Raw genomic sequence first — 21,493 nt, 5'->3', positions numbered from 1 at the left:
GGGGGGGGGGGGGGGGGGCATTTGCTGTTTTAAGAGATAGAGAAGATGTATAATGTATATCTTATAGAAACCACACAATCATTACTAGTATCATTTCTTTCCATCCTTTGACTTTAAGTGATAATTAATATGCTTAATTTATCACTTGTTTGCTAGGGACAATATTTTAAATTTTTTTTCCTTCATTCCATTCAACATAAGTCCATAACTTAAATTAAAGCAGACATAATTAAATAAATTTTCCATTCCTCATCCATTTATTTGGCTTCACAACTGATTGAGTCATCATTTTACATCATCAAATCAATTAATTTTTTTTTCTTCAGTTTTTATCCTGTTGTCTGTCCAATGAGTTTGTACATATTTAAAGTAGTTTTTTCCTCCTACTTCTTCAGACAATAGTAAATCTTCCCGAAAACAACTGAAGTACTGTTTCTGGGTTTATGGTTTACCTTGCCCGCTCTAAATAGATCAGGAATATCTTTCTTTTTCTTTTTTTTTTCCCAAGTATAGAACCATGGATTGAACCTTTGCAGCCAGCATATAAGTCTAACCGAGGTTAAAACCCTGGAACCATTGATAAACAGATGCTAAAATAATCCACAACAGAGATTGAGGTCCAGGAGTAATACTCACAGTTCCTTCCACCATTCCAACCTGATGTATGGTATTGAGGAGTTCTCCCTTTTCAAATGGGACAAGAGCTTCTACCCATACCATAGAATCCTGTTACATGGACAGTACATTTTGGAAGTCATTGGAAAATCATCGCTTAACATCAAGAGTCAAAACAGGAATTAACCACCCTAAAGAAATTCAGAAAATTCAACTCCATACCTTCAGTTTTGCATGAACTGCATTGCAAAATTCCTGTAACCCATCACCATTTAATGCTGAAATGCAAATAACATCCTCTCTTTGCTCTGCTTCCATCTTAACTTGATGAGGATGACCAACCTTATCAACCTACAACGGAAACAACCTTAATTCATCTTGTCAGGAGTATAACTATCACGCACTCGCAAAACCAAATGGAAGTTGTATGGCATTATTAAGTACAAACATGTTCAATAATCATTCCTAACAATAACGAAAAACAATTATACTCTGAACAGGTGGACTACCAAGCATCAAAATCCTACCATTGGCAGAATCCATCACACTGGGGGATCAACATTCCAGCAAGTGTGCCACGCAAATATGGAATTGGAATGAATGTAAGGGGAAAGTGTTTAAAACACACATAAATCTTTCTGCACCTACAAATCCATAGTGCTTTAAGCCGCGTGGAATGGCAATCAAACTATCCATCTGAAAAACAACCCTCTGGCTTGGACAAATTCAGACCCAATTCCCACCATGTATTAAATTCACCCTAGAAGACATCAGTTGGTATAATCAAGCATCCAATTACAGAACCCTAAAGTAAAGGAGAAACAACTTATACCCCACTAAACCAGTCCCAGTACTAGATGGCCAAGAAAAACATATACTTGTACCTTGTTCCAGACCTTCAACTTTGGAATTGATGCCACATCCAGTTCCGACAGAACTTTTTCAACAGCATCTATCTGTTGCTGTGCTAGTGGGTGGCTGAATATGATGATAAATGATAAGCCAATGCATTACATTGATCATCCCAAGTCAATCCTATCCACAGAGATCAAATTATACCTGATATCCACGACATGGACCAAAAGCGAAGACTCTGATATTTCCTCTAGGGTTGCTCTGAAAGCAGCCACCTGTGAATACAAGAGAAACTTGAAATATATTTATGGCTTCATGCCACTAAGTATGGTACTATAGTCTGAAGCAATCAACACTACACCTAAGCAACAAATTTCAAAATTTATTACACAGAGAGAGAGAGAGAGAGAGAGAGAGAGAGAGAGAGATTGTAAAGCACATGAAAAAAGACAACATCGATAGGATTTGTATTAAACAGAGCTCACAAGTGTAGTTGGTAGCTTTTGGATGAATCCAACAGTATCTGTTAGAAGGAACTCCTTCCCGTTTTTCGTCTGTACCACATAGGGAAGCAAGCATATCATGTTATTGTTTATAGAGTAACTGTCAAGTGTAAAATATTCATCCTACTAATAAATCGCATGGAATATTCTGAATCCTTACAAATTTGGTCAACAATAATTCATTATGTTCAATATCTGAAATTAATTAAAACTTCTTAATGATGGGATACTTTCAGCATAGAGGTTTAACACACGTTAACATCTAGGTTAGTATAGCTCAAGAAATCACAACAAATTTCTTTGACACAGAATACACCCTTCTCCAGTGAGACCTCTACTTCGAGTTGAATATATAGTAATTGTACACTTTATAAGATTTAAAAGAAAAAGGAATTTGGAAGTTCAAGAGGTTCTCTGAATATGTTAACTGACCTGCACCCTTCTTGTAGTTGGATCAAGTGTTGCAAATAACCGATCCTCAGCAAGAACATTAGCCCCAGTCAAATTATTTAGGAGTGTACTCTTTCCTGCATTTGTATACCCCACCTGAGACATTTTATAATGCATTCCAAGTCTACAGAGCTCAGTAACCAGAAGAAACACATTCGAACTTTTCTAAAAGAAATACCCATATTGTTACTTACCAAAGACACTACGGGAACTGGTACAGAAAAACGCCGGCTTCTATACTGTTTTCGATGTTTTCGAACAGACTCTAACTCTTTTTTCAGAGCACCAATCTGTCCACAAAGAATATGTCAGTATAAAGGCAAAAATATTTTCACAAAACATTCATACTGGCATGTAACAGCATTACAGAAAACTATGCAAGAGCAAATCCATCATAAGGAATATTTTTTCAAGAAATATACGCATTACATTTCATGATATCTATCGCTATAACATGTAAGATTTTTTTCTCTTTGGATGAGGAATTGTTTTCCTACAATCTATCCATAAGCAATGATTTGGAGAGTGAATGCAGAAAGTTTTCCACAGGCACAAGGATCCAAATAGGTTTCAAGCTGCACAGATGGTATGAATGAAGTTCTTTAAACTTGAAATGCACCACTTACTTGAGTTCGTAAGATACGCTTGTCCACTTCAATCTGTTTCTCACCCATACCCTTCACTCTTCCTCCCGCTTGACGCTCAAGGTGAGTCCACATTTTTGTCAGTCGTGGAAGTTGGTATTCCATTTGTGCCAATGCAACCTAAAGAAAATGTAGTCTCATCTCTCAATATCCATATGTAATTTAATGCTTAAATTATGTCAAAAGTATGATGACTGATTTGCCTGTAAAGCCGCTTCATGTGTAGCAGCTCGCTGGTTGAAGATATCCAGGATGAGGGCAGTCCGGTCACAGACTCGAACATCTCCACCAAAAGCCCTTTCCAAATTACGTAGTTGCCTATGAATTGATATATCCAATAAGATCAAATCAACCTCCTAGTTTCAAATGTGCATAATACATGTCATAAATACATCATGCTATATTTTAAGACATGAGCGTACAATCAAAAGTAGTATCAAGTTCTAATACAGAGATACTAATCAGCCAAAATTTCACTTCAAACTCAATAATATAACTCAATGAAGTCTCAAACTGCGTGCAAGATGTCACCATCGCTTCACTTGTCAGCATGTGTAGATCTTCATTTAGCCAAAGCACGAAAAACTCCGTCAATTGATGCCATATAAACTAATGCTGCATAGGTGTCAAACTTAATATTAGCTCCTCCAACAAGGGGACATTTTCTGCCTCAAGAATCACCTCCACCTTTCCTTTTCTTTTTATTCACATCATAAAATAAACCCTACCTATACTTTTTTCCTAATGCCATTCTTTTCTTCAGGAGAAATCTACAACACTTACATGAACCCAAGGCATTCTATTTAATTTAAAGACTGCACATTTGCTAATATTAGTCAAGAGGTAAGGAAGCACAGGCAATTAAATCTAGCAAAGTAAAGTTGTCTCGTCTTAAAAGAGAAACTGAGTTCAATAAAATGGGAATTCATCTAAACCCTTTAGCACGGGAGGAATAACGAGGATAGCTCAAACATTTGTTGAGTGGATTGCTGTTTGGGTACCCTTTTTATCCCTCAAACTTCTCTGAAGTTCACATGTTACACAGATTATTTTTTCTGATAGATGCATTGACAAAATCTTTTTGTTTTCCATGTTCTCTCCTAGTAAATTAGTAAAATTGAGATTCTTTCAATGAAAATTTATATGTCAATTAGGTATTGGTAGGTAATATAGTAATGGATGAAAAATATACAAATTTGTGTGGAATCTCACCCTGCTGAAAGCTCATCATCAAATATTACAGTCTCAACATCCAGGGCATGAATGGCACTCTTGATTTCTGCAACCTTACCAGATCCAATGTATGTTCTTGGATTTGGAGTAGCAAGTCTGCACCGCAAGTATAATGACCAATCAATCTAACAAAGGAGGGGAAAGAAGAGGAAGAAGAACTAATATCATATGATGTAGGCATGAAGCAACCTTTAGCATTTTGAAATAAAATGATTGATATAATAGAGAAAAGAAATCATTTCACATAACCCATAAAATTGTTTTATTTTAAAAGCTCCAAGCTTACTGAAGCAGCTTTTGAGTTTTGAGAGAGAGAAACTCCAAATATCCATAGGAAGATGATAGGGAGAGGTAGTCAACAGATTAAAAGGAAAAATCCAATAATAGTTCAGATTATCTATATCCATCTGGTGTTCTTAAGATACCTCATCTTCCTACCTTTCTGTTCATACACTGAACCCAGCCTTAAAACCAAGTTCAATTCTAGATACACAAGGTCACTCTTTAATAAGGGTAACAACTGAGGTTAAAATAGCACTATTATATTAGGCTAAAATTTTACAATTCTGTTTGAGGTTAAATTAGCACAATTATACTAGTATAAAATTCTATAATTCTGTATGTAACAACCATTCCTCCCAATCCAAATGGAACCTTATTTTACTTATTTTATTCAGAAAGCAATCCAGATACAATCCAAATAGAACCTTATTTTACTTACTTTATTGAGAAAGCAATTCATATACAATTTTTTTCTCTCTATCTCTTTACTATATGTCAAATCGAATGGACTTGGGTTATGAAACCACCTCGCCCTTTCACCTTCTATTTCTCTATGTTGGTAGTAGAATAGTAAGAAGATTAAGAAGAATAAAGAAGGCTAAAAGTGGTCATTTTATCAAAATCTTCCGTATAAGATTCAGAAATTCACAAAGTATCACTTTTCTTGATTTTTGTATTTCTATTCATTTCTGTTTGTCTAATTCTGATCTTCCAATATCTGATATGTGGAATACAAAGAGGGGGTGGAGGAGAAGAAAAGAAAATTTTCAATTGCCATTCTTTCCTTGATTTAGAATGCAAACCTAAAACCAAAACCATCATGGCACTTAACTATATTTTAACTATATCTTCTTAACTGTATCCGTGTGAAAAAACCTTATATAGGGATTGATTGAAATTTTTGGAGGATCAGTTTCTAATCAAAGAAATTGGGGTGTATTAAATATTAATCGAGCTTGAACCAGTAAGCAGTGTTATATAATCCCGTCGCTTACATAAACTAGTATTGTAATATACACCAAGCATAAATGGATAATACCGAACCAAATGGCATGTCCAAGTCAAGTTTTTCTATGATATGGAATTAAAAGGGTAACCAGCGGATTCCTCTTACTCACTTCTGAGATGAAGAACCAACAACAAGAAGTCCAGCAGTGTCAGCGAGCTGGGCTAACTCCTTGAGTGATTCATCGACACTGAATAAATCCTCTTGATCACCTTTCCGCTCAACCCCAACGAGATAAGCTTTTTCTTCAAAGACCTGAAAAATTCAGATGAGATGCTACAGGTACAGGCTACAGCATCGAAATACCAAGTGAAGTGTCAGGTAGAGAAAGGGAGACAGAGAGATTCGAAAACTGACCTCTCGCCCGTTCCGCAATTTGAATCTATCCTCAAAGCTTGTATCATCTTTTCGCTTCTCATAGTCTATAGTGGGAGACGGTTCCGTTGGAGTTTGGATATTTTCCGGCTCTCCGAGGACAGCAAAACCATTATTATCGATTACCTCCTGGATCTCTTCTCTGGAATCACTGGTGATTGGTTGGGTTTCGAGAGACTCAACAGTAACGGTCTCAACTTCTTCTCTAATAACTCCAAGTCTCTGCCATGTGACCCTCCGAGCAAAAAGTGGGGCTTTTGTTGATCTCGGACTCCATTGAAGAGCTGTCCTAGGTCTTGAGGGAGGAAGGATGATGGAGCGCAAGCACAAGCTCATGGTACTGTGATAAACTGAACGATACTAGCATCCGGACGTTATCCTGATTGTCCTATGCCCTCTAGAATGTTACTGAAAGTTGCGACTTATCGTACGTACTCCGCAGACACGAGTTCCGACTCGCGACCACGATGGACAAATCTGGGAGAAATGAGCATGGATGGATTCAGTTCGCAGTATCGGTTTCGGATCAGTCGTATTGATCATATCGTATTAATGTCTGATCGATCTGGATTAATTATTATTATTGTTTCAAGGGTTAAATCGTTAAAAAAAAAATGTAATTTTCTTAAAAAATAATGACAAAAGTGATCAATATGCTTGTCCAATTATCGTGCATTATGATAGAAACTCTCATTCTCTGGCAAATACGGCCCTTTTGATCATTTCTTCACACGTACGTGTTGTGAGATTCAAGTAATGTCCTTTGATTTCACTTGTTTCAGCATGTGCTTTATAATTGCTTCGACACCAAAATAAGAAATGATCTCTCCAACACATAAATGATCTTTAGTAAAATCACGTCCCTCGCAAAGACATTCATAAACTGCTCTACAATAGTTCTTAGCTGATAACCCCAATTTTTTAGATTTAATAATGTATTCCAACAAGGGTCGATCATATTTATTCAATTAATCCCTCTCAACTTGGATAGCATCAATCTGAGCCAGATTGAAACATAATTATTTTATTTTTCAACCTGCTTGTTTTGGTACGCAAAAATAGGTGGAAAAAGATGAAATAGTAGCAGTGTTGACAATCACTACCTAATCACGTAGCCATTGAGCCAACACAGGACTAAACAGGGGCAAGATGGTCTTTTTACCACCCACATTTTAAATTTAAGGGCATGCGCCTTTGAAGAAGGATAGAATCATAGAATAGAACACCAAGCTGTGTAAAACCTACGTCCAAAAACAGGAAGGGCGAAATGACTACCTGACTCCCCTTGAAATAAATTATTTCACCCATATTTGATGGCCTCATGTGCGTTCTCATTGGCCCGTGCTGGTTCAGGGGCCACAGCCTGGCAGTCATCCCCCTTAGGCTGGTAAATAAGTTGGGAGAGGGTTGGTTTTCACTATCAATAGAATAAAGCCCCACCAGAGCTACAACAGGGCAAGAAATAAATGAACTTCATTTGCTGCAAGAATAACATCATCAATAAGATCTGTTCTACACAAAGTGCTACTAAACCCATCAATAAGACAAGTTCCTAAGCGTTCTACAAAATGTTTCTTAAAACCAACAAAAAAATCAGCTGATATCCCAAAACAGAAACATTTGAGGTAAACTACAAAATTTTAGTGGCTTGACAAAGGCCTATATTGATCCTGCATCACCTGAAGAATGACGCTGCAAGTCCCACAGAATCAGGAGCTGTGTGACAATTGGCATAGATCCTTTCCTTTTGATGGAGATTCAGAATGGATTGCCATTTTCAATAATCAATAATTAAATAGCACACAACCCCTTTAAAAAAAACTTGACTCCGCTTAGCAAAAACTTAGTAGAGCTGAAACCACAGAAGATCCTGATTTTATCTCAAGACCAAGAAGAATATATTCAATTCTGTCATCCCTCCTTCATTTCCAGAAAAAACCTGAGACGAAGTAAATTAAAGTAAACACTTGGCAAGTCACGATTTGGAAAAAGGTATTCACCAAGTTCAGGCAAAAAATTAAAAACAACAGTGATAATGGAAGCGCATGGAACATCTTACCAAGCATGCATTAAAAGACCAGCCGCTAGCAAAATTCAATCCTCTTCCATTGGAACCTCAGGCAAATCAAACCTGTCTTCTTCAATTGGTTTATTGATTACAGAAATAGGTGATGGTAAACTTGTGTCAAGGATCTAAAATCATTCATTCACACAATTTGTTCAATGATAAATCAAGCCTTGATAGTTCTTTGTTTCAGTGCCTTCAGAATTAAGCATAATATGTCAAGGAGCATCTCAGTCCCTCTCAAATAGTTTCCACTGAAAAGAAACGGATTCATCATAGATGGTTTTCATTGATTTGGTTTCAATTAGTACTTGAAATACCGATCAAAGAAATATTCTACATTCTACCTATGTAGGGCTCTTCCTAGCAAAGAGATCCCCTTACCATCAACCAAATTGGATTAGCACCATAACGAATTCAATCTAACACCATAGTAGATTTCAGAATCCCACCAACAAGCAGAATCTAAGGAACTCAAACCAGTAGTAGTTGATCTAGAACTCAGATCAGTCCCAAATTACTACCAAAACTAGATCTTCCCTAGTACTTCAAACCCTTAAAAGTTTTATTCCAATCCAATGGCTTGTTATAAAGACATGGGCAAGTGAATCAAAATAGAAACTACATTCCATAATTAGAAACAAAGCTATAATTTCACAACCACAAGGCAGAACAGCATCAAACAAAGATCACATTCTCCACTCATCATATAGAACATAATCTGTAAGAATCAACTTAAACTAATGGCCAGAATTCACAGTTCATCAACCCAACAGAATTCAGAAACCACCACTAGTTTCCTACTACCCTACAAACCCACAGGGCAGATCAAGCCCCAACTTGGGTTAAAGGCAGGTTATGAATATCAACTAGGAACCCAAAATATCTCAGCATACCAATTTCCAAGTTCCAGATGTTGAGATAACAATACCTCAGTTGCAGCCAGTAAGTTATAGGCAACAGAAACTTCATACTTCAAATGGATATGTAGCAGTAGCACCACAGATTATAACGTCAGTCAGCCTTCAGTCAATTTTAATTTAAATAAAACATTCTCACTGCTTACTTGGACGTGCAGGAACTCAGTTGAAAGGATAGAAACAAACCAATAGATGATAGGGATATGGCAAGAGCTCCTAACTCGAGCCTTGCTAGATTCTCACCACTCACCAGCCGCCACTAGTCTCTCACTAGGGTTTTTCTGCATCTCACAGAAGTCTTGCTTCACACGAGGAAAACAACATAACAATCAATAGAGTTTTTATCAAACCCGATGGGGTAGTATTGTTACTTTGCAACATTCCAAGAAAATAGTAACTCTTCATGCACAAGCAAGAAAGTTCTACAGAAAACAAAATAGAAAGCTTCTAAAATACTACAAATCAGAAACAAACTACTTAAATCCTACATATGACCTAAATCCCTAATATTTGAGCTCATAGAATTGGCCCACTACAACACTAAACTCAAAAATATTAAGCCCATTGCCCATATAACCTGACCCAAGAGAGTGAACCAAACATGTAGTATGTCCATCTTCTCTTCTTGCTGAAAATCTGCATCACACCAATAATCCATCTGAACATTTATGCTTTAGCCCACTGACTGGATTGTCCAGAGCTCTCCACTAATGACACATGTATACCTCATTCAACCACCAAATAAAAGACATTAAGACTCGAGAAAACAGTTATTTTCTGGTTCACAGTTCGGTCAGATATGCAACTATAATATATCTTGAAGCTAGCAGAGAAATAGCTTAGAATGGAAACACAATCTGCTAATTTGGCTGGTGAATCTTTTACTTGTATCTAAAGCATTAGGTACTAGTGAGTTAGATTCTTTCTCCAAATGCCCCTGCATGGTCAAGTCCTGGAGAAATGGTTATAGAGCTGCAAGACCAGGCCCACATTTCTACCAAACTACATAGAAAAAATTATAGGTCATACTGAAAACTTCAATTGTAGAGCAATGAATGGACAATATACCGAAAAGCTTCATAGTTATATTCATGTAAGCACCCCACCCCCCAAAAAAATATATATATTCCAATTAATTTAAAAAAGGATATAAATTGACATGAGAACATCCTCTTTCTCCCCCCGGTTACGACCACTTGCAAGCTCCCTCCGGATTTCAGGTGTGACCTACCAAAGGTGGTCAAAAAAGAATATATAAATACTGACACAGAAAGATTCATACCAAAGGTCCAGATGAACTTACCAAGTAATGTTTCTGGTGTTGAAGTAGACCGTCCAGATTATCCTTGTCTTCCTTTGTAAGTTCATTCTTGTACCTGTATAAATCTTTCAGTAAGTAGTTGCAATTGATGCACAGATGCAGGAACCAGTATTGGATTGGCCAGTCTCAACTTGAATCTCACCATATACTATTGTGTGGATCACCCATTGAATCAGCTCATGCAGCCAAAGCTTGGCCAGCTTGGCTTGGGATTGGATCAGGATGGGCAGCAACCGATCCAATCCGAGTCCAAGCTGTAAATCCTTGGTTTGATGGGAAGAAAACATGATCATAGAAACTCTAAGGGGGCAAAAGTTATATTTTAAGCATGGTTATTCCTCGTACAATTTCCATACAGTGCATAAACTAGCATTTCTGAGAAGTTTTAAACATTAGTTATGTTGGTGTAGGCCAACCTGCCATGGTTTTGTAGAATGCAAAATAGGAACAAATTGGCTGGGCATGTGTGTGCACTTATCTCTGATAGTCTATAATGCGAATACGTATTTGTTGAGAGAGACGTAAAGATGTCCTTTTTCTCATTCCCCCTCCCCTGATGCCGGGAAGTGGTGGGGAGATCAATGTGGGTAGCCAAATTTTAGGCTGCATTTTAATGCCAAGAGCAACAAACACAGAAATGGTTTACCCCAAAAGGAAAATGCAGAAAAATCCTAACCTTTGCACAAATGCAAGTAGTGACTGGTGCCATATCACAGGCATTATCCTTGTTTCATAGAGAAATCTCATAAAATGAGCAACGACGGCATCAAGTACACGGTAGGGCAATGCATACTTCTTTTCCAGAAAAAGCTTTAGAAAATAACTGCAACAGGTTAACAGAGGGAAAAACTGTCAAGCCACTTTTTCTTTTTTCGACCAAGTAAAGGATTCATTAGGAGAAAAAAAAAAAAAAAAAACTATTTCTTTTGTCTTGGCCAGCCATCTTGGCAGTAGTGTTGTATCTGTTTCTTTCTTTCATATAATTTTCCATTCACCCCGCCCCCTACTCCAGCACAAAAAGAAAATAAATAAATAAAATAAAATAAAAATTCATTAGAGAAAGTAAAAAAATGCTTCCTGAAACTGCTTTTTGGTGTAGCTTTCACAAGGATTACATTTCTCCTATTTTATAGCAGAAAAATCTCCTTGTGGAGTTTGAGGTCTGTTTCCCAACACAATATTGTCTACTACCTGAACCTCTACGGGGAATAGAATCCCCCCAATCAAGGACATTTACCAGCCATGGAATCTGGAAATAAATGCATCCACATAACCTGGTTGGATCGCAACATAGATAGATGAGGTTGAACAATGTCAAGTTCATCTTGAATCCAAAAAACAACCATTTAACATTATATGGTGCCTTCAAATATCATCAGGAAAGGAGTGTGAAAAAAAAATATATATATATATATATATTCACCACAGAATCTATCGAAAACCCTCAATTTAAAGGCAACCTAAAGAAGAAGAGATAAACTAGTTACACCTGTCACATAATCTACAATCCTCTACAGAACTCGGAATGTAGAACTTGGGATAGAACACAGAAAGAAACAAGATTGGCAAGAAACAAAAGCAATCAACCAAAGAAACGAGAAACTTCCCAACAAAACAAGCAAAACAAAATCTGATGCATTGATAAACAGATTGCCTAGCATATAATCGATGAGGCTAGAGAGCTTGAAATGCCGTCAATTATGACAGATGATCAGCTTAAAGAATCCAATGAGAGAAAATTTCGGTTTTCTCAAATGCTTTCCTATTGTTTCAATGAACTCGTGAGAAAGAGTGGGAGAGTTTACATGGAGAGAGGGACAGAGGGAGAGATGGACGCATGGAGCGAGAGAGGGAGAGGGGAGCCCGACGTGAAGCCGAAAGCGAACCGGCAATGGCATTAGAGAAGAAAGCTGAATGAGATAGAGAAATGGGAGAGTACCTGCTTGGTGACCTTGGTCTCATCTGTTGAGGATCACAACTTTCAGTCTGTAGCCCTACGAACAGTTTGATTGTATTTCTTCTGTTTTATTTTCAGAACAAAGAAGCATCTTTTTTTTTTTTTGGTATTTATGTTTTCATACATCCGGTTCACTTTGGGAGAACAGAAAAATTAACTGGACTTCCCAAATGCTTTTCCAGTGTTTTTTTGTTCTCGCAGAGCAAGAAACACTGAAAATACTTTTTCGAAGTGTTACCAAATGCGGCCTTAAACAAATCTAATTTCAGCCCCATCCAACCGTTAGATTCTGTGATTTCATAACTTTCTACATTGTCCTTTTGCTTCCTAACCTGGATTACTGCAATTCTGTCCAGTGATTATTTTGTTCTTAAATCTTGATTTGATTACCTAGAACATATCAAATGTTAACAACAAAAGACAAAACATTGGAGGCCCAGAACAACTTAAACCTGCAAGCTATCAAACTTGGCTCACTAAACTAGTTTGAATACAGGAAAGGATCACAGTTTCTTCTGTGTCTGAGTACCTAGTTGTGCCACAATAATCCATCTCTGCAAGCTTCAGCAGTCCAGCACTGAGCAACAATCAAGAAAACTGAGTTAGATTGGGACAATGGTACAGGTAAAGTGCAACCAACCAAATTATGGCAAAAAAACTCAAACAATGAAGGTTGTTATGGTACTGATGGAGATTGTAACGAGGATAATGGCAATACCCTATACACTGCAGATAATCAAACAGGTGAAGCCCAACACAAAAAGAGCATTACCTTGAATGAAGTGGTGGAATAGAAACCTTCTGAATAATGCTTCCAATAACTACAGCTTCCCTAAGAGTGCAAGTTCCTGACTGTACATCAAATAATTCTTAGTATCACAAAAAACCAGATAAAAGCTTTCAAAGAAGACGACTATGACTCATTGATTGGCTTTTCAAACATTACTGAAAAGCGAATAACAAACATCATGGCTAGATCAAGTCTACAAAATATTGTTATAGAACAATGAGACAGAAGAAACAATAGCAAAATAGCCATTAGGGGAACGGGCCTACTGAGTATAAAGAAGACAAAGAACAAGGATCGCTCACTAAGTTATGGATTAAGTAGGGAGAATGAAGAAAAAATGGTTTGAAAGAGTAAATGACCGCTAAAATGAAGAAAACCTGTAGTATGCAAGCAACAGAATTCTCAAAATCGTTAAACTAAGAGACAGGCAAAAGGAAAACAAATTGCAAATGTATAACCTGACCTCTCAAATAATGTAAATCCAGATATCATTGTTATCTCGGTAATTCTTCACATCTTTTTTTTCATTTTTCACTCCCAAAAGAAAAACCAAGATAGCTGAGTGAATAAAAAAATTCGTCTAGGTTGCTAGATCAACTCCTACTCATCCAATGAGCTCAATGCATCACAAAATAATAGTCTTAAAGATGATACCAAATAATTTATAGATACCAAGACAAATAAAATAGACAGGGTAGTAATAAAGATACTTGCATCATGAGCAAAACAGAACAGTGGTAAACTGAATTGAACTTGGTTAGAAGTTTTTGACATACCTCACACAGTGGAAACAAAATACCCTTGAAGAAGGCTGCTGGCTTGTAAAGTGACTTCTTCAAAGCTTGATATAATGCAAAATGGAGCCTCTTATTCTTCCGCATGTCTTCTCTAATCCTTGGGAGCAAGACAAGCTTGTAGAAGCGCTGGGCCTTCCTCACACCCAAATTGGAAGAGAAGATTCTTGTGGCTTGATACACGGCATTTGGTGACCAATTCTCAGGTTCTGTCAAGTATAGTACATCCTCCCAAAGCTCCATTGAGGGGATGTGTTTGAATGCCTTTGGCACTTTACCAGTTGTGTATCTACCAAGCAGTTTGCCAACACTGCAAGTTATGTTAGCAAAAACATCTTGATAAGCACTAATAGGAAATCTGGTCCAAATAAAAAAAATTAAAAATTAAAAAGCACAATAGATAATGATAATGTGAGTGGGTGAAGTACCCCTTGTATAAATCTATGATGGTCTGGTTCAGTTTAGGAAGGGGTTGTGCTTCTGTAAACAATCACAAAAAAAAAAAAAAAAAAAAAAACTAATCAGTTCACAAATTCAGATACAGGAGGGGCACATGGCCTCAAATAAGCAACCCAAAAAAAAACAATTTACAATTGTAGCACTATATAACAATTCATATAATTGATAAAAACCTCCTGAGACAATAACTTTATAAATTAGATTTTGGGGTGTCTGGAAGGCATTTGGCTGCAAGAATTTTGATATGGAAAAAATCTAATTTTTTTATATAAATAAAATAAAAATGTTTTGCTTCTAGTAGCCGGAAATTTGCTCCATATTCACACATGGACCTCGATTCAATCGCTTAATGCCTTTAAGTACCAAAAGGAGAAATATTCAAAAATATGTTTGTCCAACCTGTAAAATTCGTCCAAATGTTGGATTCTCATCATATTCCCAGCTTTACTGCACCTATTGTGAAGTACTCAGTCATTGACAATGTAATAAACTCACAACTCCTTTCCCCATACCAAAGGAGAGAATTGATCCACAATCTCTTCCCTTTACCTAACATCATAGCTCACCTCCATTTAACTTCCAAAAACCAATAAGTTTACTACCCCATGCAAGCTATATTTGTGCTTTCTCCGAATTCTAATACCGAACTTTCAAATTAATGTTGATTTTGTGCAATTGTTTCTATCCTACAAGGTTATTCCTTTTATGGTTAGACCTCCCAAGCACAATTTGTTTACAACCAAATCTTCCAATTCACTCTGCCCCCCCCCCCAATACTAGTGTTAGCATGCAAAGCCATTGTCCTCAAAAAATTTTAACCCCATGGAGTCCCACAATCTTCCCCGACAACAAGAAAGGTGGCAAAAGAAATTATATGTCCACATAAGACCAATATTTTTATTCCGATCCACACTGAAATTCGATAATAGACATAAACAAGCACCAACCATTCACTTCAAAATTCCCTATCCCCTTTAATGTAGGACATCTGGAGCAATGAGTTAAAAAATAAAAAAAATTAATAATAATAAAAAAAAAAAAAAAAACTCAAAGTTGTACTTTAAGATCAACACAAACATAAAAACAAATAAGAGAAAAATTGTAACCAGAAAAAAATAAAAATAAAAGCTTACCTGAAGAAACCTCTGTGCCTTTTTCTTTGATTTTCTTTAAAATGAGGTCCGCCAACGTCTGTTGTGGGCCAGTGTTCTTTGACATAAAAGCTTCCAAAACTTTCTCCTCCTCCTCATCAATCTCCTCCTGTATAATGGAAGCAAACAAAAAAGAAATACAAAACAGATTGTAAAACCTAATTACAAACACACGGAACAACAACAACACCACATAGAGAGAGAGAGAGGAATTTATAATTATACATACTTCATCTGCATAGCCATCGTAGAGGCTAAGAGTTTCAGAAAAACCATTGAAGGCATCGATATCCTCTTCTTCACCGCCATCAGCAGTAGCATTTGGTTCTTCAGTAATTGCAAAGAAAGAAGAGTTGGGGTTTTGTCCCTCAGCTTCATCTTGAATCTCCTTTTGCTGAATTAAGGCCTCTTTCAAAATTTTGGAGCTCATTCCAGTCGAAATCATCTGATCAAGAAAAAAATGCAAATGAGAAATATATATATAGAGAGAGAGAGAGAGAGATGAAGGAAATATGACCTTGTCTTCTGTTTGGTGTTGCTTAGGTGCTCGTGATCTCTTCTTGGAGGAGACAGAGGAGTCATCAGCATACAACGGCTGTTGGTGCTGCTGTTGATTTCTCTTCGGCATTGATGGAAGCTCTCAGAATGTCAAGTTTTAAGTTGGACTACTCTAACTGCAATTCTCGAGCATAGTTAGCAAATTCGGATTTGAGAATTATTCAAATGGTGAATTATTTGGAGGAATTCATTTTTTTAATTTAAGAATTTGATCAAAATAGCAGGAAAAATAAAATTTGAGTTTTGATTTGGGAATTATTTGTTTACCAAAAATAAGTAGAGGAAAAAAAATCAGATTTTACTTTTCATATTTGTCAAACATGTTTAACATTATCAATCAATGGCTCTGATCCATTTAGTGTGGGCCAAGACAGACTGATTCCTACACCTTATACAACTCTACACTCTACAGTGCAATAAATCATGGAATCTCGATCACATAATATTCTCACTTAATTTCATGAAACCAAATTCTATAGTAATCCAAAGAATATAAATAAGGGAAAGGAAAAGAATAAAAGGATAGCAAAATTTGTGAACATCAAGTCACATACTTATAATGTTTTGGATAACCAAGAACATCCACATGAGATTGAAAGTATGATATCAGCAACACAAATCTCAAGATAACGTTCTGTATAACTATATCCACATACATCTTTCTTGAACCCACATTGCGGCATCCTCCAAACTAAGTCTGCATATCTTAGTAGGGAAAAAATAGCATATGTCCATTAACTAATGTGTCAAAATGTTATTCAAATGAAAATTCATCTGGTTTCATCACTAAAACCCTGAAATTCAATAGATCAAATCCACTCACTTGAAAGGCCAAGGAATAATTTCTTTCTAATTGATGTTGAATCCACTAAGCTTCTTAGTTCTATAAAAAAGTTAATACGAGCAAAAACCAGAATAATATTTTGACATCTGCTTCTTCATATTTTACAAGGTTTTGAATGTTTCTCCAATTCAACTGAATTACAATTTCAAGAGCTCTGAGTTATGTCAAGAACCAAAGAAAGATAAATCTCTAGAACCCATTCCCCATGGAGGAAAACAACAAAAACTGCGACTGAGCTACTGAAAATATAATGGGTTGAGAACATGCTACCTAAATAAGTCCACAGACAGATCCATATACTGCAATCTATTTCTCAGACGTAGGCGACTGGTCCCAGACATTTGGATCACTCACAGGAGGATATAAACAGAGTATTGAGTAGCAAGGCGTTACCTGAGTTGCTGGATTGCACGCTGCAGCGGTGGCTGGTCGTAACTCCCCGTCTCTCTCAATTGCTCGAGTCCTCGACCCTGCTATGAATATGGAGAATGGTTGAATACTAAACACTGATGAGTGTTAAAACCCTAAAACCATAAAACACGATACGGGTCGAGCGACATGTTCTTTTTGGTTTTTTGGTGAAGAGCAATGTGTTCAAAAAATAAATAAATAAGAGGTTAAAAAAATAAAAAATTTTGATGAAGCGCAACGTGTTCAAAAAACCATTGGGAGGGGTGCACATGGTAAATCTTTGCCTGCTAGGCAAGAGGATAGCAAGTTACAAATTCTGTCTCGGTAGGACATGTATTTCTATTTTACTATGAAAATTTCATAAATGAAGTAGCTAATGGTGGGGTACATTACCTTTGTGTAGTGACGAATCTTGTATTGTTCCTAAGTAAGAAAAAGGAATTTGTCCACTTTTCGAGGTCTCAAAGGGGCGTGGAAACACATAAAAAAGAACTCTTGAATGGAAATGGAAAAGAGATGTAACTCCAGTCCTTCGAAATGGTAAGATCTTTGGCGCAAAGAAGGGGTTGATCAGTACATCTTGACTGGTCTGCTGTCCTCTTTTTTTAAACAATACCGAGTCGGGTTCTTCTCCTATCCGTATCGAATAGAAACATGCTGAGCAAATCTTCTCTCTGTAAAACCTACTCGATTTAGATCGGGAAAATCGTAAGGATTTTATGAAACCATGTGCTATGGCTCGAATCCGTAGTCAACAAGTTGCTATTTGGATAGCCAAAACCTACAACTATTGGTTATGTAGCCTCCGGCGTACATCGTATACACCCCTTGCCTTCAACGAAGGTTCGCGACTACACATCTTGTTCGACGAAAGGTACGTTCATGTGCACCCCTACCCTCAGACATACGTAGGGGTGTCAAACCTAAGACCGACCTGACTAAACCGATCAGAACCGACCATTTATAGACCGGCTCGGTCAGACCCGGACCATTTATCAAACGTGTCGGGCTTGAGCCAAACCCGTTTACAAATAGTCGGTTTCAGTTCTACTACTTGGACCGTTGGATGCCCGATCAAGACCGCCCTATTGTGCACTGACCTGACCCGACCCTTTAATGAGTGTAGAATGCCTATTTTAAACACCCCCTCTCCAAATTAATTAATTAAAGAGTAAAAACGTAAAAAACATAAAGTCAAATACCCTAACCATCTATCCTTCGGCCTTCTCCTAGTCTCCTTCCTCTTCGTTTCTATTTGGCCGATTGTTGTTGCGCCGCGGCTGTGTTTCTCCATTGTCGCCAAACACTCTTCATTTCTATTTGGCCGACTGTTGTTGCGCTGCGGCCGTGTTTCTCCATTGTTGCCAAGCATTTATTCACTGTCTGCAAGGAGAAAAGTGCAACTTGGTTAGTGCTGCCTTTCTAGGTACGTTCTTACTTGGAACTGTGTTAACCATGGGAGGTTATACTATGTTAGATTGTAACAATTGCTCTTGGATTTTCCATTTTCATCACCCTATTCCTTGGTTTTGCTGTTTTTGTATATGTATAAAACTGATGCAGCCCGATCAAAACGTGACCAACCGAGAACCGACCGTTTGCCACCCCCAAACAAAGGATGCCATGAGTTAATGAATCAATGGTCACCATGTGTTTGATACTTGTCCTAAGCTGACATGTTTAAATGAAAAGATCGACTAACTGCACTTACTATATATCAATTCTGGAATGGTATTGGATTTATGAAAGAAAGTAATAAATCAATTTTGAGAAAGCCGAGAGAAACAACACAAGAAATCCAAGCCAATTATTTTGCTATTTTCAAGAAGCAAAAGCAACATCAGGGTTCCTCACACAGTCCCAGTGGCTCAAAGTATTGCATCTCCCTTCACAACCCTTTACAGATACATTTCACAGATAGTCCTCTCCACCCTTGAAATCTCTCCTCTTATCCTCCTTAAATCCACAACCCAACCACCCTGCAAGGTGGACCCCTTCAATGAAAATCCCACTTCCTTCTGCCTGCCTAATAGATGCTTCAACTAGTCCAATCATGATCTCCCCAAAAGCTTCATTCCTTTTCTTTGCATCTCTTATTTGTATTAGCATCACAACTACAACACATTCCTTTAATCTCTTCCCATCTCTCTTCTCCCAAATCCCCTTCTTAGCTTTTTCTTTTCTACCCATTCGAATTCTCATCCCCTCCAAAACCATAATTTCAAATTTCTCTATAGAACCAACCACAATGGTCTCCATGAAACCCTTTCCAAAACTTTCATTGATCTTCTTTCCATGTTCCCCACATAGATCACACGTTGGCAAAGATTTCAACAACCATTGATGCAGATTGTTGGTCTACATTTGCTTGGCTCCATTTTGCAGTCTCATTAACTGCTTGTTTTGAAGTTGACATTTTCTCACTATTTTACCAAAAAAAAAAAAAGAACATGAATTTAAAATCCAAATTGAAAACGCTGATTTTCACCAAGGCACCCTAACCCTTAATCTATGAAACCCCTATGACCTTACTCACACAGGGCTTTCAAAGGCCTTCAAATGAGGTTTTGAATACATATTGGGCTGTACTACAATGAACCAGTGGCATTCACAAGAACACTAGCAGGAACATGAAATTTTCAGGCATATATAGTAGCAACAAATGGCTATTTTGGGAAACTTCACTTCAATTCACTCCAGTAATAAATTAGAAATATGTTATATGCCTATTCAGAAGTGATTTTATGATCGCACCATATGAAAAACGAAGAGTGAGGAAAACTTGTCCAGAAAGATGAAAGAAGTTTCAAGAAAAAAGATTTAGTTGCAAAGGGAGAAGCAAATGCAACTGATGCAACTAAAGTCAGTGATTGTGCTAAACCTTCACGTAATGGTAAGAATAAAAGCCAGAGGATGGTCCCACACTAATTATTGTAGCATGAATCTATATTATTTCCTTGTCAGGCTAACCAATATGGCAGCAGAAAATTTACTATGTATTTCACAGCATTTTCGGCTGAGGTTACTCATGGATTAATGTAACTACAGAAGGATATTGCCACTTCAAAAGGACTTCTACCACAATGCTACATATATGACCTTATCCCTTTCAGTAAAAAAGAGAGAACCAAGGAATCAAATTAATGTAAAAGTCTTGAGGTAAATAATGGCCAAAACCAAAATAATTCGGTGATTTCAGTTTAGATTTTGGTGATTTCAACTAAACTTGTTACATGTTATCCCTGTTCCCATCAAAGGTGAATCATATATGTCAAAATCACCCTAAGATGTAGAAACTTAGAAGAATCCAACAGATAACTCTCAATTACCCAGAAAAGTTAGTTTGGGAAGAACATCTAGATGCAAATTATTCCAATGAAAATCGGCAATTTTCACTCATATCTGCTCACCTGTCTTAGTTTTTCAATCCCAGTGGCAGCAATGAAATCAGGAAGTTGAAAAGGCTGTTTCTCAATACCCCGCTTCCCCTGCAAATACGTCAAAGAAACATATGAGGGAGAAGCTCTTCAAAAAAGTAGCAGAAATAAATCAATAACATACCCAGAACGAGGAGTGATTCCAAATTTTCCAATAGTCCAGATGTTAAGAACAGTGCTGTTGAAGGAGAAGAAGGCCCACAGAGAGTGAAAAAGTTTAGATTTTTCAGAGATGAAGGCACAGAGGAAGAGGGAGAAGAGATCAAGAAATAAATGGAACGAGAGTGAGAGAAAGAGAAAGAGAACGAGAAAGAGAAAGGGAGAGAGAGAGAGATAGAGAACGAACGCATCCCACCTCGCGAATGGATGGCAGATCGAAGATGGTGACAACTCTGCTCATCGTTTCAGCTCTGCTTCTCGCCTCTTCTTCTCTCCTCTTCTCTTCTCTAGATGTTCTCCAAGGGCAGTGGGGTTAGGGTTTTACAATACAATAACTTGAAATATGACTTTTGTTATGTTTTTAGGGTAATTTTCCCATTTACCCTTCGTATAAGTGCTACATATGTTTCGGCACCCTTTGCTCATTATCAATTCTGAAAGTGAAAAACAAGTATTTCATGCTTCAAAAAAATGATTCAAAATTCTCATAAGACTCTAGTTCATTTCAAAAAAACAATAAATTGAATCAGACTTCCCATATAGGTTTTAACTCATTTCTGTTTCAAAAAAAATAAAAAAACATCATAATCCATTTTTTAAAACGTTACAGTACAAAGCCCTAGTGATTGGCCAAGGCATGAAATCGAAGAAGATGGTATTTCAT

The 21,493-nt window shown here is 37.1% G+C and overlaps 2 protein-coding genes across 6 annotated transcripts; both read right to left on the bottom strand.

The window, feature by feature from the left end:
- Nucleotides 1–326: 326 nt before the first annotated feature.
- On the bottom strand, nucleotides 327–6,424 carry LOC122090864 (GTPase HflX). Its single transcript, XM_042660601.1, has 12 exons — nucleotides 5,946–6,424; nucleotides 5,701–5,843; nucleotides 4,280–4,396; nucleotides 3,271–3,385; nucleotides 3,050–3,187; nucleotides 2,618–2,713; nucleotides 2,406–2,519; nucleotides 1,956–2,024; nucleotides 1,675–1,745; nucleotides 1,500–1,593; nucleotides 838–966; nucleotides 327–726 (listed from the first exon to the last, which is right to left on the bottom strand). Exons 1-12 carry the CDS (start codon nucleotides 6,297–6,299, stop codon nucleotides 550–552), a joined length of 1,617 nt encoding a protein of 538 aa, XP_042516535.1. The 5' UTR covers nucleotides 6,300–6,424; the 3' UTR covers nucleotides 327–549.
- A 992-nt stretch (nucleotides 6,425–7,416) lies between these two features.
- On the bottom strand, nucleotides 7,417–21,185 carry LOC122091649 (bystin). Of its 5 annotated transcripts, XM_042661685.1 has the most exons (17): nucleotides 21,026–21,185; nucleotides 20,795–20,848; nucleotides 20,644–20,721; nucleotides 18,442–18,616; nucleotides 17,216–17,292; nucleotides 15,938–16,094; nucleotides 15,650–15,865; nucleotides 15,403–15,529; nucleotides 14,239–14,290; nucleotides 13,793–14,120; nucleotides 12,999–13,078; nucleotides 12,756–12,803; nucleotides 10,946–11,092; nucleotides 10,252–10,324; nucleotides 10,100–10,175; nucleotides 8,023–8,137; nucleotides 7,417–7,902 (listed from the first exon to the last, which is right to left on the bottom strand). In XM_042661685.1, the coding sequence occupies exons 6-16, from the start codon at nucleotides 16,046–16,048 to the stop codon at nucleotides 8,058–8,060; spliced, it is 1,338 nt and encodes a 445-aa protein (XP_042517619.1). In that variant the 5' UTR covers nucleotides 16,049–16,094; nucleotides 17,216–17,292; nucleotides 18,442–18,616; nucleotides 20,644–20,721; nucleotides 20,795–20,848; nucleotides 21,026–21,185; the 3' UTR covers nucleotides 7,417–7,902; nucleotides 8,023–8,057. The 5 variants fall into 5 exon arrangements, with proteins under 5 accessions (XP_042517619.1, XP_042517620.1, XP_042517618.1 ...); XM_042661686.1 differs by lacking the exon at nucleotides 18,442–18,616 and having other exon boundaries at nucleotides 17,216–17,295; XM_042661684.1 differs by lacking the exon at nucleotides 18,442–18,616.
- Between the last annotated feature and the right edge of the window lie 308 nt (nucleotides 21,186–21,493).

This window comes from Macadamia integrifolia, chromosome 10 (genome assembly GCF_013358625.1).
Source record: "Macadamia integrifolia cultivar HAES 741 chromosome 10, SCU_Mint_v3, whole genome shotgun sequence".
NCBI lineage: Eukaryota > Viridiplantae > Streptophyta > Magnoliopsida > Proteales > Proteaceae > Macadamia > Macadamia integrifolia.
This window is presented reverse-complemented; position numbering and strand designations above follow the sequence as displayed.

Coding starts and splice junctions, on each gene's coding strand:
- LOC122090864 (XM_042660601.1), bottom strand. CDS start 6,299: ATGAGCTTGTGCTTGCGCTCCATCATCCTTCCTCCCTCAAGACCTAGG. Junction 5,844..5,945: donor AATTGCGGAACGGGCGAGAG/GTCAGTTTTCGA, acceptor TGAATTTTTCAG/GTCTTTGAAGAAAAAGCTTA. Junction 1,594..1,674: donor GTCCATGTCGTGGATATCAG/GTATAATTTGAT, acceptor CATCATATTCAG/CCACCCACTAGCACAGCAAC.
- LOC122091649 (XM_042661685.1), bottom strand. CDS start 16,048: ATGCCGAAGAGAAATCAACAGCAGCACCAACAGCCGTTGTATGCTGAT. Junction 14,291..15,402: donor AGGCACAGAGGTTTCTTCAG/GTAAGCTTTTAT, acceptor GATTGTTTACAG/AAGCACAACCCCTTCCTAAA. Junction 14,121..14,238: donor ATCATAGATTTATACAAGGG/GTACTTCACCCA, acceptor CATAACTTGCAG/TGTTGGCAAACTGCTTGGTA.